Source organism: Gopherus flavomarginatus, chromosome 4, assembly GCF_025201925.1.
Source record: "Gopherus flavomarginatus isolate rGopFla2 chromosome 4, rGopFla2.mat.asm, whole genome shotgun sequence".
NCBI classification, from domain to species: Eukaryota; Metazoa; Chordata; order Testudines; family Testudinidae; genus Gopherus; species Gopherus flavomarginatus.
Genome location: NC_066620.1, coordinates 50,318,649 through 50,336,279, shown reverse-complemented (window position 1 = coordinate 50,336,279; position 17,631 = coordinate 50,318,649). Strand labels below are relative to the sequence as shown.

Here is a 17,631-nt window from a genome sequence, read left to right as displayed (position 1 = left end):
ACCAATTTTGGGAATATGCAAAATATTGGTTGCCTAAAAAACTTAGTCACACATAGTTACATGCTCCTAAAACTGGTACATGCATTTTTGTTTAATGCTGTTTTTGATAATATTGCCTTAAATATTAATGGGTAAGATTTTTAGGCCATCTTTCTACGAACACATTCCAATATATATCAAGTCACTGAGGTAGCTTTTTGGCTTGGTATTTCATTCTGGAGTAAAATTAAAGAAAGAAAAGTAGTTTTATTCTTGTGCACCTTTATTGTGATACTTTAATTGCTTAATCCTAATTGCCGAAGTCCTAATTTCAGAAGCTAGAAAGAAAAACAATTAGGTGACAATCTGGGATGTTCATACACTGGGAAAAAATAGTTTCTTGGTACTTATATTATCCCTCAAAGTATTTCCAATATTAGTTGAAACTTTTAAAAAAAGAAAAAAGCAACCATTATGTTTTTCCAGACTTTTCATTATTATTTTTGCACTTAAAAATCTATACGTCTTTCAGGAACTATACAGACATTAGTATTCACAGCAACCGTGTGATGTAAATAAGTAAGTAGTAGTATTCCCATTTTGCAGATCAGAATATTAAGGCAAAAGATAAAGGCCAAACACTGAATAAGTGGTAATACTGGAGTTAGAGCTGAATTATTCCAGGTTCTCAGTCCTGTCTTCAGCTACTGGCACAGGCTGCAACTATTTCAATTATGTTTCCTTTAGAAAGAGGTTCCTTAACTGTGCTGGACCAGATTCTGCCACCCTCACTCTGAATGAATAATGCCTTATTGCACAAATAGTCGCTTTGATTTCAGTTTGGCTGCTCATGGAATATGGTGCTGCTCAGCTTGAATGAAGGTAGCAGTATCTAGCATAGTAACTAAACGGGGTTTAATTATCAAATTTCCATAGTGACATTTTGATATTCCATTTTTTTGTTAAAGGGAGTAGCTTTTCATTTCTAAGTTGTCTTTATCTGATAGAATTCATAATCGCTACTATTAGCGTTAACTCTCCACCTGCTTTTTCTAACCAGGTATTAAAGTGAGCTTTAAAACCAGGGAACCTGATGGTCTGATTCTTTTCTCTATGTCACCTGGGAATCAAGAGGAATACATTGCACTTCAGTTACAGAGTGGACGTCCTTACTTTCTTTTTGATCCACAGGTACGGTAAGGAGAAAGATCAAATAAAATATAGCTTTATTACAGATCCCCAAGGCATATTGTATGCTTAATGGTATAAGAGGATGAGGGTGCTTGCTTTTTCCATTTTTTTCATATTGATCCAGGTTAGTGAGTTCTTCAATACACTAGATAATTGGTGATCTTTAGAAAAGAAGCATTGAATCCCCCAGGGTTTTGTAATACTTAGTTATGTTTGCAAGTGTTAACATTTATTAATTAGAGTTGCATTACATTTTTAAAAAAAAGTATTGTTCTTACCATTACCACTGAATTAACAATCATTAGTACCACTTTAAAATTCATTTTTAAATACTAAGACACCAGTTATGGATACGTCTCTTTTTGATTATTAAATGAAGATAGCATACTTTTCCAGAAAATATTTTTAGCATCTCATTTGATTGTACACCCATTGAAGTCCAGGAGAGTTTTCCCATTAATTTTAGTGGAAACACAGTCCTTCAAATTGGTGCCAAAAATATGCATATATACATCCTTTTAAATACTGTTATTGATACTGTTATTTTTTAAAATAGGTATAATTTAAAAATACAACCCTGTGGCCGTAGCATCATATAGACAAATCCATTCTGATTGATTTAAAAGTTATGCAGTGTGTGAATTAGGTGTCTGCATTAGCTCACTTTTTAAAAACCTAGAATGAAATCCTACCCCTTTGAAGAAAACAGGAAATTTTTCATTGGCTTCAGTGGGGCCAGGGTTGCCTCTGTGATCTGATCCAAATCCCACTGAAGTCAATGGAAAGCCTCCCATTAGCTTCATTAGGCTTTGAATGAGAATCATAGTGCTGTGACTTTCTTATATATTTTGATTATAACAGTGGCCAAGGTCTTAATCAGAACTGGGGACTCTTTGTGGTGGGTACTGTACTCTTTCAGATGAATGATATGGGTGATATAGATAAATGGAGAGCCCCTACTCTAGGGATTTAGTCTAAAATACTAAAGGGAAGACACACACACAGACACACACATTTTTTTGGCTATTGGGAGCTGTTAACAATTAAGGTCTGACAAATGGTTCAAGAAATTAATTCAGATATGGTCCCTACAAAGCGTTTGATTTTCCAAATGTGAAATGGTCTTGTTTTATATAAGAATATTTAAATATGATCACAGTATAATTCTGCTACTCTGGTAAAAATGTGTTATGGAAGCATTTAGTAGAATGTATTTTGAATCCAGAGAATAGTTTCCTCCAAAATTAAGCGCAGGTTGGCACATGCAGTTGTGTGGTCCCAGCTTGAACTGGGTACAAATAAATGGTTTCTGATGTAGAAAACTATTAATGCTTTAGATTGTTGCCAAACATAAATATGAAGAACCACTTATTCAAACACCTGATCTTTAGAATGCAGCATCGTTTGTAACAATTTTAACGCTAACTAAGTACACTTTGATGAGACAGCATTTAATAAAATGCTCATTAATTTCATCATTAGCAAGGGTATGCTAAGAAGTAAGCCAGTTTCTTATGTCACGCCCAATTAGCATCCTATGCTAGTAATCCCATTAGTATTGTTGAATTCACTAATGGAAAAACTAATGGGCATGCTACCAGGGCACATTAATTGGGCATGACACCAGTTCTGGTTTTAATTATTAAACTACGATAATGAAATGTGTGTTTGTAAAATTTTAAAAAGTTGAAATAAGGTAGAAGACAATAAAAATAGTATATGAAAAAATGCCTGGGTGCATGTAAGTGTATGTGAGTTTGTGGTGTTATTGTGGGACAGTGAACTGATATACAAACCATGCCTGAATACCTAGCAGATACCTTTTAAGAAAGGCACATGCATCTACGTGGAAAACATACTGCATATGCTCATGGGAAATTACTCCCGTTTTATAATCTTAAATACATCATACATATTCTCATGCATGGTGTGCTCAGTGACAGCATCCAATTAAAAACATACTAGTCAGCAACACTCAGATAAGGTTTGAATGGAACAGAGCTTTGTTCTCTTAGGCTAATGCAGCTTTAAAGGTTGTGGTAGTAGTGTTCAACAGAATCATATTAGTATTTATTGCATCAGTACACTACATTTTTCATCAGTATAATAATAAGATCACTGAAAGGGAGAGAAGTTGAGAACAAAGGTGTCAACAAAAATTACAACGCTATCTTTTTCATTTACTGCTGGACAGTGACACATCAGCTACTACTTTCAGAGATGCCAGTAACTATTGCAAAAAACTAAGAGAGTTTATTTGCAAGTTTGGAAAATAGTTTTCTGAAATTTGTCATCAGAGTAACAATTTGCAAGTCAATTTTACTTTATTAATATCTACTGTCTAAGAAAACTAGCATTTTTGCAGTTAAATAATTGCCTGGGAAGTTTTACTTATTGTACATATGAGTATCCATAAGTCTCAGCTGCTTCTTGTTCAGAGGGACTGATTTCACCTAGTTGTAATGAAATTACAATATAAGGCGACAACCTTCAAACACTTGTGCTTAACTTTACTATTGCAAGTAGTACTACTATTTCTGGTACAGTATAGGATTTTGCAGGATTTGACCTAATTGTAGCCAGCTTTAAACCAAATTGTAGAAACCACTGTACAATTATATTTGCAATCTTAGGCTAAATTAGAATATAATTTAACATGATGTCAGCTCCATCTCTAGAAGAAGTATAAAGTTTATAATAATCTTTCACATCTCTACCTCTCATTTAGTTTATCCCATTGAATAGGGTTGCTCCAAATATTAACAAGGTATTGATGGGGAGAGGGAGAAAAAAATACAAGAATGCTATTCTTTAAAAAGTATCAGAGTATCTACATGCGTCTGACGAAGTGGGTATTCACCCACGAAAACTTATGCTCCAGTACATCTGTTAGTCTTTAAGGTGCCACAGGACTCATTGTTAATTCTTTAAAAAGTTTTTCTATAGCTGGCATATTAGCATTTTGTAGGCAGATAGAAAATGCATGCGATGTTAGACCATTGCTCTGTCTGTTGGCAGCAAGATGCCAGGACAGTGGCAATGCCTCAAATACATATTTCAGAGAGTCTCTTTCCTCATTTTTATCTTGATTAGTGATGGCATTTTATTTATTTTTTAAGAGCATGGAAATATCCTTTTTGGAATGCTTGAACACACATTGTGGTCTAGTTGTTAGAGCAGGGGGATTGGGAGTCAGGACTTCTGGATTCTGTTCTTAGATTTGCCACTGTCTTGCATTTGCCTCTCCAACTTTCTGTGCCTTTGGGAAAGTTATTAATATTACACCTCTACCCTGATATAACATGACCCCATATAACACAAATTCGAATATAATGTGGTAAAGCAGTGCTCCAGGGGGGCGGGACTGCGTGCTCCAGCCGATCAAGGCAAGTTTGATATGAGTGATTTCACCTATAACATGGTAAGATTTTTTGGCTCCTGAGGACAGCATTATATCAGGATAGAAGTGTATTATATGTATTCTGATAGCACCCAAAATGTAGTAGACATTGACCACACATACAGTAAGATACAATCTTGCCCAAAGAGCTTATAACCTAAGAAGACAAGCAATATATGAAGAGTGGAGGAAACAGATACAATCAACATGTTCACAGTTTTTGGATCTACATTAATGAAAGTGGAAGATGTATGGCTAAGTATATTTCAGTGGTTAAAATCTCAACAAATAATAGTGTGATTTAAAAAAATCAACTATGACCAATTACCCTCATCCTAGCCATTATTAATTGGCTTATTTCTTATTTCTTCATCTCAGTTTTTCCCATTTATAAAATGGGGGTAATTATTTTTAGCTCACAGTGGGGTTGTGAATCTTTAATTAAATAGTTAAGGCACTTTGAGATCTCTAGGCAAAAAGTTCTATAAAGAGACAATATTATTAATCGTTGCTTCAGGTGTTTGTACAAAAGATAACATATTAGCATAATGCTTCTTTTTCTTTAGCATAAGGGATGCATAAGAATTGTGATAATAAATTAGAGAGCACAGTATTTCATTGTCAAGCATTCACGATATTTCATTGTCAAGCTTGCTTCATAGCAAACATTTATTTTTTGCTTTTCCCCCTAATCACCTGAGATCTATTAACAAGAAGCTTATCTCCTGTGTTTGAGATTTTCGGTGGAAACTAGCATTAAAACAAGAGTCTACTCTTTGCCATTAAGGTCAGCATCTCTCTAATGTAAATTGGAATCACCAGTGAGAGCTACTTCACCTGCTAATTAGAATGTGACTTCTTGATTTTAAAAATAAAAGCTAATGATTTGTTCAAATGTTCCATTCTCCAAGAGTGTTACATTAAGCTGGCTTCTTTCGGTGTTATAGGCAGTGCATTGCCCAAGTACAGCGTTTTGCTTTTAAGAACAAAAGGTGAAATCCTGGTCCCAATGAAGTCATTGGCAAAGCTCCCACTGACTTCACTGATGTGATTTCACTCAAGTATTTTAAAGTTTTCCTGGAACAGTAACAACGAAGGTTCAATATATAGTTCTGCAGCCTTAAAATTCTGTCTGTTCTGTAGGGGTATCCTGCCCTGAAGGATGAATTCCATTGAATAATACTGGATTCCTTGAAAAAAGGCACTTTATCTCTGCAAGTCAGGTGTAATTTAATGCTCTGGGATTGTATTTATTAAGGATTACTGGAAGATTTAAACACCAATCAGGCATCAATCCCTAGGAATTGCCCTATGACACAGTCACTTTTCCTACAGTATTATGAAAGAAACATCTGTTTAAAAAATGAATAATTCATTTTGATGTGACGTCTGCATCCGTTATTTTCCTTTTACCCGGCGTCTTTAGAAAAGTTTTGTACTAGATGTTAACCATTGAGATCTCAAGTGTATCTTAGCTTATCATTTACAATTTTGTATGTCCAAAATAATTTCAGTATAACTTGGAAAGAGTTATGATTAGATTAGCATTTGTTTTGCATGCATCGCTTACATATGAATGGCATCTTAAAACCACTCCTCTCTGATTTTTTTTCTGCTGATTTTTTAATATGATTTTTTCACTTCTCCAAAAAAACTGGACTGACTGTCCTTCAGATTGAAGTCTTCTCTTTATCCACAGAATGGGGTGAACAATGGCAGTGCAAGCTTCCCAATACTGCCCTATAAGTATTCCTATACCTTCACTTAGAGAGACTACCTAGAGACAGAAACTGCCAAACAATCCCAATTAGTGTTAAATGTGATGATGGCTTCTGTACACCAGACTCTCATTTCACACACTGCAGGCTGCCTAACAGTCATCCAATAACTGTCTGTTGAAATATTACAGAATTTCAATTTAACCCTTACCCACCCCACTGAAATCAGTGGAGCTGCAGGGGGGTGAGTCAGAAAAGAATTTAGGCTCTAACTCATAGTAGCAACTAAACTGGATCTAGTCCTACACACAAACTTTTGAGTAGGCTAATTGACCAAGGATTGGGATTGCAAAGAGATGAGTAAAGCTTGCTCAGTGTTAACCATTATTCACTATTTTAGCATAAATTTAATAGAAGAGGTATATTTTGCAAATCTTTGTATACTGCAGGATGCTTTTCTACATGTCTGAGTTTAAGGCTACAACACACTTAAATGCTTCTATTTCACCTGCATATATAATTTAGGTACTGTGACAGACTGTATCTCAGGGGAACACCCTGCACCCCCATGTTCTTCCTTCTAGTATGATTGTGTGGTATCCAATGCAAAGTTTGTCATGTCAGGTGTTTTCTGAAGGCTCATGATGCACTGAGCGTTGTTGTTATAGTAATGTTATTGGTTATAATTTCATGTATATAGTTATAAGGTTGAAAATGTGTCCTCATGGCTTAAACCAAGCCCAGGCAAAACTCTCCAGGAATAGAGGGGCAGTTCACACCTCATCAGGACATGTATGTGACAAACTCAGCCCAGACTCCCAGGAACAAAGGACACTGGCCTAGACAGTAGCAAAGGATCTGTTGGACTCTTGAATGAGTTACCCCCCTTCCCTTGGTCATTCAGGAACTACGATGAAGTAATGCTCACCTGACCCTGAAGGCAGGGCCAAAGCCAAGAGAGAAGAAAGAATATGATAAAAGGGAGAGACGTTTGCCATGCTCTTCCTCTCTCTTCCACCTCCATCTACAGACATCACCACCAAGCAACTTAAATGCTGATCAAAGTGGAGTGCGTGGCTGAAAGGCAACCAGTCAGCCTGTAGTGAGAAACGTCTAAGTTTGTAAAGACACTGAAAGTGTTAAGATCAGCTTAGAATGTGTTTTTCTTTTATTTCATTTGACCAAATCCCACTTGTTGTGCTTTGACTTATAATCACTTAAAATATATCTTTTGTAGTTAATAAATTTGTTTTTTTATTCTACCAGAAGCAATGAGTTTGGTTTGAAGTGTGTCAGAGACTCCCCTTGGGATAATAAGCCTGGTGCATATCAATTTCTTTGTTAAATTGACAAACTCATATAAGCTTGCAGCATCCAGCGGGCATAACTGGATACTGCAAGGTGGATGTTCCTAGGGTTGTGTTTGGGACCGGAGATATTGGCTAGTGTCATTCGGTTGCACAATCCAAGCAGCTTACATGCTAGAGGCTGTGTGTGAACAGCTCAGGAGTAGGGGTTCTCACAGCAGAGCAGGATAAGGCTGATTCCCAGAGTCAAGGACTGGTATGATCTAACAGATCACCGGTCCAGATAACACCAGGGGAACATCACAGGTACCTTCTATTAATATTTTAAATATTTCTTTAAAGGGATCTGCCGTGGCAGTTACTCCAATAAATGATGGTGGAAGACAATACAATGATAATGTTTGGCACCATATAATTGCTACAAGAATTCAGGCTTTGGGAAATATCACTGTGGATAGTCAGTACACAGGTAATTAACCCACTTCATTGCATTATATCATTATCATCAGGGTATTACTCACTTGCTTTCACTTTCACTACTTACCCTCTTCTGTGTGTCGAAAATATTTGCACAAATTTTCATGACAAAATTGGTCACAGTACATTGTACAGTTCTTGCCATCCAAAATAAAGTCTTTCTGCAATAGCTATGGTCTGTAAATCATTGGCAATTTTAATACTAGACTCGAGGATTTTTGTCTCTTTTTATACTTCTTGATGATATGCTGCTATTATGTTGTTCTATTGTAAAATGCCTTTGTAAAGCATCCTGGGGCTTGTGTAAAAGGGCACAATATAAGCATGCATAATACTATATCTGAATCCTGGATCTAATATGTGATACAGCATCACTATTAAATTAAAGATTTGTTGAAAACTTTGTGTAGAAAAATAACACCCTTTCTTTTTTTAGGTTCGTCCTCAGCTACAAGTGGCAGTACCATTATTGGGGAAAACACAGGTGTTTTTGTTGGAGGACTTCCAAAGGATTATACTTTCCTAAGAAAGGACATGAGTGAGTATAGTTGTGTTATTCATGTGATGTATCTGAAATCCATTACAGTGGGGTTGACTTACCTACCTTTGCAACACTGAGGGCTGCATTGATAATTTGCCAGGAAACTGAGGGCAGCACTTAAATTACATAATTATTTAGATAATTGTTTAATCAAAAATACATTCACACAAATTTTCTTGTATTTGCATCTTCAATGATAGAAATTGCTTTTTGTCTGAGTTCACTAGCAATATAAGCAACATTACTTCACGCATATGTTGACTTATATAGGATACGTACATATAAGTTAGTAACATAGCCATAAAGCATGTGAGCACATTTCATATTTTATATAGCATAAGGATTCCAAAGTACTTTTCAAAGCTATAAATATATATTGTGTTGATGCAAAAACAATATTAATAAAAAATGGTTATCATAATTTTGTCATTACAAACTTCTTTGTGCCTTTACTGAATATTAATATATTGTTACAAGTGTGCTACAGCAAGGATGCTTAGAAATAGGACAATACACATGTTTAGCTAATTACGTTAAAAACTGTTAAAGCTAACAGATGAAATTCCAGATGTTTTCTACTTCTGTGTCCCATGGACAAGCAAATATCAAGCAGACTTACCACATAAACATTTTTAATAAAAAACCTAATTGTGACAGGAATGCAGGGTTGTGTTAACAGAACAATAAATCTAGAGGTAAAGTGGGGCTATACCATCCCCCCGTCCCCCTTTTCTTTTTAAAGGAAAACCTGAGTTTAAAGCCACACAAAGATCATCTGGGAGCATAGTGTAGTAAAATCTCATTCCGTGGGCAAGTTAGTGACAGAAAGGTAAGAGAAGTGTCATTTGATTCAGAAAAATCTACGGAACCATAATTTCAGTGGCGTTGCTCTCTGTGGTGTGGCAAGGGGGGCCTTACTGCCTCTGGTTCCCAGCTCCAGGTCCTTCAGATGGTGTAAATGTCATCAGAAAAGGGTCAAGTTGGGTATAATTGAAAAGCTCTTTCTAAGAACTCCAAAAAAACAGCATGTTTGGACTTTTGGAAAACCTAATTTTCTTTTCCGTCAAACTCTATTAAAACTGAAAATATCTCAGAAAATGGACTGAATAAAAAAAAAATTAACGTTAGTTTTAACTCTGTTTTGATCTTTCTGGCCACAAGAACAAAGGCAATTAAAGAAATGTTGCATAGTCATTAAACAAAGTGCATATTCAGGAGCTGAAAGTGTCACCTAAGCCATGAACCAAGGCATGGAGCCCATGAAAGAAGGACAGCAACCAACTTGAATCTAAAAAAGCATGGAAGAGGTTTGTTTTCTTACAATTCCAGGAAAAGAAGGGTATATAAGACGGAAGTGAGCACCCCACACTCACCCCTGATACTCTGCTTAGGCAGCAAGCACTGTGTAACTCATTCTGTCCATCTCTACAAGCAAACTGCCACAGACAGATAAGAAAAACAGAGAAGACACCAACCTAAGGAAACCTCTCCAAAACTTTGTCCAGCTGAAACAGTAGAGGAATGTAGAATGCAGCTACCCAAACTCAAATGTAATGAATAGTTATATTTAACCAGGACACCGGACATAACATCCTACTCGTGCAAAATTGCCATGGGTTTTTTAATGTCTACAAGTAAATGAGGCCTGGTCTACACTACGGGGTTAGGTCGAATTTAGCCACGTTAGGTCAATTTAAAAATGAATGCGTCCACACAACCAACCTCATTCTGTTGACCTAACGTGGCTAAATTAGTAGCGCTAAAATCGACTTTGCTAGGTCAGATTTGGAGTAGTGCAGATGCAAATCGATAGTATTGGCCTCCGAGAGCTATCCCTGAGTGCTCCATTGTGATCACTCTGGACAGCACTTTGAACTCTGATGCACTAGCCAGGTACACAGGAAAAGCCCGGGAACTTTTGAATTTCATTTCCTGTTTGGTCAGCGTGGCAAACTCAGCAGCACAGGTGACCATGCAGTCCCCCCAGAATAGTAGAACGTAGAATATTTCTACGCTCCCCCTATCATCTCCGTCTCTGAGGTTATCGCAGATTAGAAGGTGAAAAAACGCACTTACGATTACATGTTTTCTGAGCTAATGCAGTCCTCCTGCACTGATAGGGCACAGCTTAATGCATGGAAGCATTCAGTGGCAGAGGCCAGGAAATAATGAAGTGAGCATGAAGAGCAGAGGCAGCACGTGATGCTGAGGCTAATGGAGGAGCAAACGGACATGATGAAGCATCTGTTGGAGCTGCAGCAAAGCCAACAAGAGCACAGATCCCCTCTGCATCCACTGTATAACTGCCTACCCTCCTCCCCATGTTCCATAGCCTCCTCACCCAGATGTCCAAGAACGCGAGGGTAGGGGGGGGACCCGGCCACCCCACTGCAGAGGATGGCCCAAGCAACAGAAGGCTGTCATTCAAACAATTTGCTTATTGTAATCACAGTAAAAATCAATATGGCCTTGTCCTTCCCTGCTCCCACACCCTACCTGGGCTACCTTGTCTGTTATCTTTTTTTTAATTTTTATTTTTTAATTAATAAAGAATGCATGGTTTCAAAACAACAGTTACTTTATTTCACAGGAAGGAGGATGGTTGGCTTACAGGGAATTAAAATCAACAAAGGGGGCAGGTTTGCATCAAGGAGAAACACACACAACTGTCAGACTGTAGCCTGGCCAGTCTTGAAACTGGTTTTCAAAGCCTCTCTGATGCACAGCGCGCCTTGCTGTGCTCTTCTAATCGCCTCGATGTCTGGCGCGAAACTATAGTCTGCCGTTGCTTTCACAGAGGGAAGGGCTACTGATGACATGTACCCCAAACCACCCGTGACAATGTTTTTGCCCCATCAGGCACTGGGAGCTTAACCCAGAATGCACTTAGTGTGGACATATGCAATCAAATGTATAAATAACAATTTCTAAAAATCGACTTCTATAAAATTGATCTAATTTCATAGTGTAGACATACCCTGAGACTTTTTCACATCTCATCCAAAATAAAGTAAGTCTAGCAGTAGGGTGACTCCTAACACAATGTTCAGTAATTAGTCCAGTACTGGAGCATAGGAAAAAATGCTAGACTACAGTGTTTTCACCAGCTTTAATTGTTATCTATCTATCTAGATAATTTAGGTACTTGTATGGACCTCATTATTGTAGTATCTGAGTTCCTCACAGTTTTGCTGTATTTATCCTTCAAGACTGCTGTGTAGGGGGTTCGGAAATACTGACACCCATTTTACAGGTGGAGAACTGAGAAACTAAAAGACTTTTGGATCACACAGGAAGTCTCTGATGGATCAGGTTACTGAAGCCAGATCTCCGGGGTCCCAGTCTTGTGCAACTGGACCATTCTATTTCTCTTAATTGCTTATGTACTTGAATTTTTATTGCCTTACTTCATACAGCTGCATACAAAGCACATTATACTGTGAGCAGTGGAACACAATGAAGAGGCTAAATGGGTTACTTATGATCTGTTTCGATAAGGACCTACGCAGTCCGCAGTTTGGACCTCTTTGTAATATTTTGCACTTTCCTCACATAGCTGTGTCCACGTGCAAGGAGAGTGCAGATTACACACACTGCAATTTTACCACCGTTTAAAATCCTCCTTACTCTTAGAGTCTAAGAAGTGACTATGTAAAAATGGTATTCTGGGATTTCATATTTGTTGTGTCTCAGTGACTCCATATCATGTTTGCTCAGTTTACAAGTAAAAAGATGTTTGTTCCTAACTGATAGCACTGGGATCTGAAAGTCAAACAGTGTTTTTGAGTTTATAGCACCATCAGTAGTAAAGACTTAGAACTTAGTTGACAACTTGCTTTCATGATGTGCTGCCTGAAATAGACTCCAGCTCACTCTCTTGTCATTGTGTTAACTCTGCAGGGTTTACATGAATCAAAAGTAGCACAAACTTACTTTTGTCATTAAACATCCAGTTATAACACAGAAAGGCAAATTCTGTCCCTTCCTGAGAAGCTGCAGAGGGCTCTTTGGAAGTGCAGCCAATGTAGTTATGTTACTTAATATGAGGTTGGATATCAGGGAGCACTCATCCACATTATCGAGTCTTGTTCCATACGTGTGTCCAGCAATGCAGCACACAGGGAATGGGGGGGAAGGATCCATGAGTGTATGTAGGTATTACATAAACAAAAACAACAAAAAACTCAGCAAATGCATGGAATTACTAAACCAAAAAGCTCCCATTTCCTGTGTCTTTATTTCAATTCACCAAAACCAGAAAAACATGCATAGTCTTTAGGAAATTGCTTCAGACAATCATCCCAGGTGTCTGCCTCAGAACCCAATGTAACTCAAAAGGACTATGCGAACAAACTAACCAGAGTGGGTTTACATATATATATTTTTCAGGAGAGGGCCATCAGTAAAACCTGCCTTATTACAGATCCCTCTCCAGTTAGGAAAAATGGATGTGTACAATCTCTTTTCTCCCAACATTTCTTTCCCCAGCCAGGGCTACCAAGAAACCCTGTTCCCCTGTATTTCTTAGAGATATTGGATAGGAACTACCCTGTCCCTTGTACAGAATGGAAAGGGGAGTTTGAGCCCATACTGCTCAGGAAACTGATTTTTGGGGTCCAAAGCCAGATTCAGAAACTGCGGCTTCTATGCGACCACATATTTCCCTCCATTGGTTGCATCCCCTTCCTCATGGTATTTTTAAGAAGTAAAACCTGAAATGGAGGAGTGCTAATTTAGAAGGATTCCCTTAGAATCCTCATGAGGCATGTACATGCTGCTGTATCCATATGGGCTAGTTTCACTGTTGATCTGAAGGAGCCTCCGTTAAGCAGTTCAGCAAGTTCAGAATTCTCTCAGGCCCAAGAGTGGTGGCTGCTCCCCTAATGGCTGGCCAGGCACTAGAGTCTGGATTTGACCCAGGGACGCGATCCATAAGGAGATAGATATTTATATACATATATACCTCTCCATCTGTGTGTGAAGTATGATATGTATGCATATTTGTCTTTATTTTAATATCAGGTGGTTAATTTCCTAAATAATATTTTCACTTTTGCAGGGACTAAGACAATAATCCAGAAAGGTTTTGTGGGATGTCTCAGTGATGTATTTTTGAAAAAAACACACAATCCCTATGAAAATTGGGAACCTTTAGAATGGCAGGATGCTGAAGAGGAAAACAACGTCTATCACAGTTGGGAAGGGTGTCCCACTGTCCTTATGGAAGGAGCACATTTTCTTGGCAAAGGTAAAATAGTATATTATATAGTGGACCAATCAATTCTCAAATTGAATAAATTATCGCACCTGTATTTCAATTGTCCTTTTTTAAAACACACACTTACCCAGGGTTATTTTCAGCTGGGCTAAGGCTTAGCTTCTGTGTTTACAAGAGCAATTCATGCCCACAGAATGAATTACAGTCAGCAAGAGGTGCAGCTTCTTGAAATGCACACACATTTACTACAATGAAATATTTTGCAGGTGCTGATTGTGCCTACGAAATGAGAGGGCACACCTACGGAATATTAACACAAAATACCGTGATGCATCAATGGAACACCATGATGCAAAAATTACAATGAAGTATTAGGTTGTTGCACTTTCTCTCCTTCCTGGGTTTTTGCTCCATTTGATGATGAAGTGGCTTTACGAGGCTGAATGACACTGTTCTAGAACATCAACGCAGCGTCGTCTGTTAGAATTCTATAAATGACTGTGCAATGCAGCATCTTTCCTTACTTTTGATTTCTGCTTTGATTTATTTCTTTAAAAACCTTGTTATTTTGTCTTTCAAGGTTTCCTGGAACTCCATTCAGATATTTTTCATGGTGGACTCGACTTTGAGATCTCCTTTAAGTTTAGAACAGACCAACTGAATGGATTACTTCTGTTTGTTTACAACAAAGAAGGGCCAGATTACCTTGCAGTAGGTTCAGAAATGAATTATTACAATTTTTTTTCAGATACCTTGTATGAGATTTTCTTGTTACTGTCTCTCCCTAAAATCACTACCATTTGTTGTTTATTTTTTCAATGTAATCTTATATTTATATGTTCACCAAATACCAATCTGTACAACATGTTAAAATGTATAACAAAAGAGTTGAAAAGAAAAAAAATATAATTCATATATATATTTTAAATAAGAAAAAAATCAGTATCTTACATACACTGCAACATCTTCTACTGGATTGTAAGCAATTAGAATCCTTTAGAGAAGGAAAAGACCTATATTAAGTCCATTGCCTTGACAGTGTGGGATTATTCTCTTTTGTATATTTACAGGACAAGGACTTTATCCAGCTCAGTTTAACTATCTCAAGTTACAAGAGTTCCATCACTTCCTAAGGAAACTGTTCAACACCCTAATAGATCATCATAATCAGGAATTTTTTTCTTATTAGCAATAATTTTCCATTTTTAATAGCAATATAAGAATTGCCACACTGGATCAGACTAATGGACCATTTTAGTCCATTATCCTGTCTCCAACAGTGTCCTATCCCACATGCTTCAGAGGAAGGTGCGGGGAAAAAACCTGCAGAGGGCAGCTATGGAATTATCTGCCTATAGGGAAGTTTTCTTCCTAACATCCAATAGGTAGAAGCTGGTTTATGCAGTGAAGCATCACTTCTTTTTCAAAACTTTGTTTGGGATTTTTTTTTAGTCCAGTCCTTTAGACTTGTTAAGCTCTTCAGTTCTACAGGTAAATTGTGTATTGTGAGAAACACTATTTCCTTTTATTATTTTTAAATGTAGAGCCTTTCAGTTTCATGAAATTTCTTCTTGTTCTTGTATTATGAACGAAAGTTAACAGAAGAGCCCAATCCAATTCCTGCACACCATCATTAATTTTATACCTATAATATGTCCCTTATTTGTTTCCTCTGTACAGTAAAACCTCCCCAATCTCTTTAATTCTCTTGATAGAGAAGTTTTTTATGTCTCTAGTAATTTACATTGCCCATCTATGAACTCCCTTTATCTCTGCTATATCCTTTTTCACATAAAGTGACCAGAACTGAACAAAGAAGCCTTTTTGCCATGCTTCCTTGTTTGTTTATTATTTATATTTCTGTATCTTTGCTTTTAAATGTTGATGTCACAGTCATGGGTTTTGGTACCTTTACTTCTACAAGGATATTGAACTTCGTTTCATTGTGGTCACTGTTACTTGGCCACTCAACTGCAGTTACTTCTTGAATCAACTCCTGTTTGTTATATGGGATTAGGTTGAGAATGATCTCTTCTTTTAGTTGTTCCAAGAAGTGGCCATTTAAGGTGACAATAAATTGCTTCACTATACCATGTCCCATTATTATATTTAACTAATTTATATATAGGAAGTTTACATCACCCATTATTATTGTTTTATTAGCTTTTGTTGCCCCCTTGAGCTGTCTCAACATGGTTCATTCAGTATCCCTTTCCTTATCTGGAGGCTGGTAGTATTATAATCCTACTAGTATGTTTGTATTTTCATGACTTGGGATTTGAATCCAGACAGATTCAACTATGTGGATCTTTCCACTCAGAATTATCTCACTAGATTCTAGGGATTCTTTCTGGGGTGTTGTGCTATTCCTCACATCTCTATGATCCAATCTACCCTCCTTGTATAGTTTTATATCCAGACGTTACAGTATCTTATTAATTTTTGTCATTCCGTCATTTCACTAATACCTGTTATGTCTCTTTGCCAGACATTCTAATTCACCTTTTTTTGCTTTAAACTTCTGGCATTCATTATAATAGTTTTTATATTTTGTGATCAGGTATCTGGTTTTTATCTAACTTAGTCTGACATTTGTTGATCTGTCAGTTTCCTTGTCTGACCCCAACCCATCCCTGCTCCAGTTCAGCTATAATTTCTGTTCCGTCCTTCATCCCTAGCAGATATGTTTGCCTGACCTGTGAACTCCTCTGCCCCATCAGCTTTCCCCCAGCTCGTAGTTTAAACAACTCCAAAATCTTCTTAATTTTCAGTGCCAGAAGTCTGCCTAATTTCATTCTATTACTCCAATTCATTATTTATATAACAGTGCTGCCCAGAGGATGCCATCAGGATTATGGCCCCAGTGTGTCACACTGCACTAACTAGGGCTCAGTCCTGCAAACACTTTTGGGTAGATAAATTTACCTACTTTACCCATATGCTCAAGTATTTGCAGGTTTGGGGTCACACGATCCCTGCCATAAAGATGATAATCTAAGAAATTATATTGTAAAATCCTTTGGGCAGGTGCTGTCTTCGTACAACACCTAGAACAATGGGTCTTGGTCTATGCCTACCGACCTGAGGCACTATGGTAATACAAATAATTGAGAATAATAATATATCCGCTTGTACTAAACTAAATATTTTTTCTCCATCCTTAATGTTTACCTAGTCTATTATGTGTAGACTGTTACCATATTTTCTAGAGAGACAAGACTGGTGAGGTAATATCTTTTATTGGACCAACTTCTATTGTGAGAGATAAGCTTTCAAGCTACATGGAGCTCTTCCTCCAGTCTGGGAAAGATACTCTGGGAGTGTCACAGCTAAATACAAGATCAAACAGATAGTTCAGCATAAGTAGGTAGCACATATTCAGAGAGACCATTCAAGGTGGTGTGGCCTATTTAACACCCTTGTAGTCATAGGTCAAAAGGGTTAGTGGGTTACAGATTGTTGAAATAAGCCATAAATCCAGTGCCTTTATTAAGGACATGACTTTTAGTGTCAAGTAAAGTTATGAATTTAAGCTCCCAGGCTCATCTTATGAAAATTCCTTTGAGGATGAGCACTGACAGTGATCGCTTTTTGAAAAGTGCTCACCCAGGTGTGATGTGGTGTTTCTTTTATCATTTATCTGTGTGAGTTCATATGAGAGTGAAGTGATTGGTTTCACCCACATCGTTGTTATTGGGGCATTTAGTGACCTGGATGCGGTACACCACATGTTCTGACAGGCATGTGTAGGACCCATAGATCTTGAAAGGTGTGATATGGGAGGTGTCGATCACTGTAGC

The 17,631-nt window shown here is 37.4% G+C and overlaps 1 protein-coding gene across 1 annotated transcript in view; it reads left to right on the top strand.

Annotated features, from left to right (window-relative positions):
• The window catches only part of USH2A (usherin), a 570,592-nt gene that overhangs the window by 188,793 nt on the left and 364,168 nt on the right, over positions 1-17,631 (top strand). Inside the window, exons 21-25 of the mRNA XM_050950274.1 lie at positions 1,040-1,170; positions 7,938-8,064; positions 8,509-8,610; positions 13,673-13,861; positions 14,412-14,542. Coding sequence (XP_050806231.1) covers positions 1,040-1,170; positions 7,938-8,064; positions 8,509-8,610; positions 13,673-13,861; positions 14,412-14,542 — 680 coding nt within the window. The remainder of the gene's footprint in view (positions 1-1,039; positions 1,171-7,937; positions 8,065-8,508; positions 8,611-13,672; positions 13,862-14,411; positions 14,543-17,631) is intronic.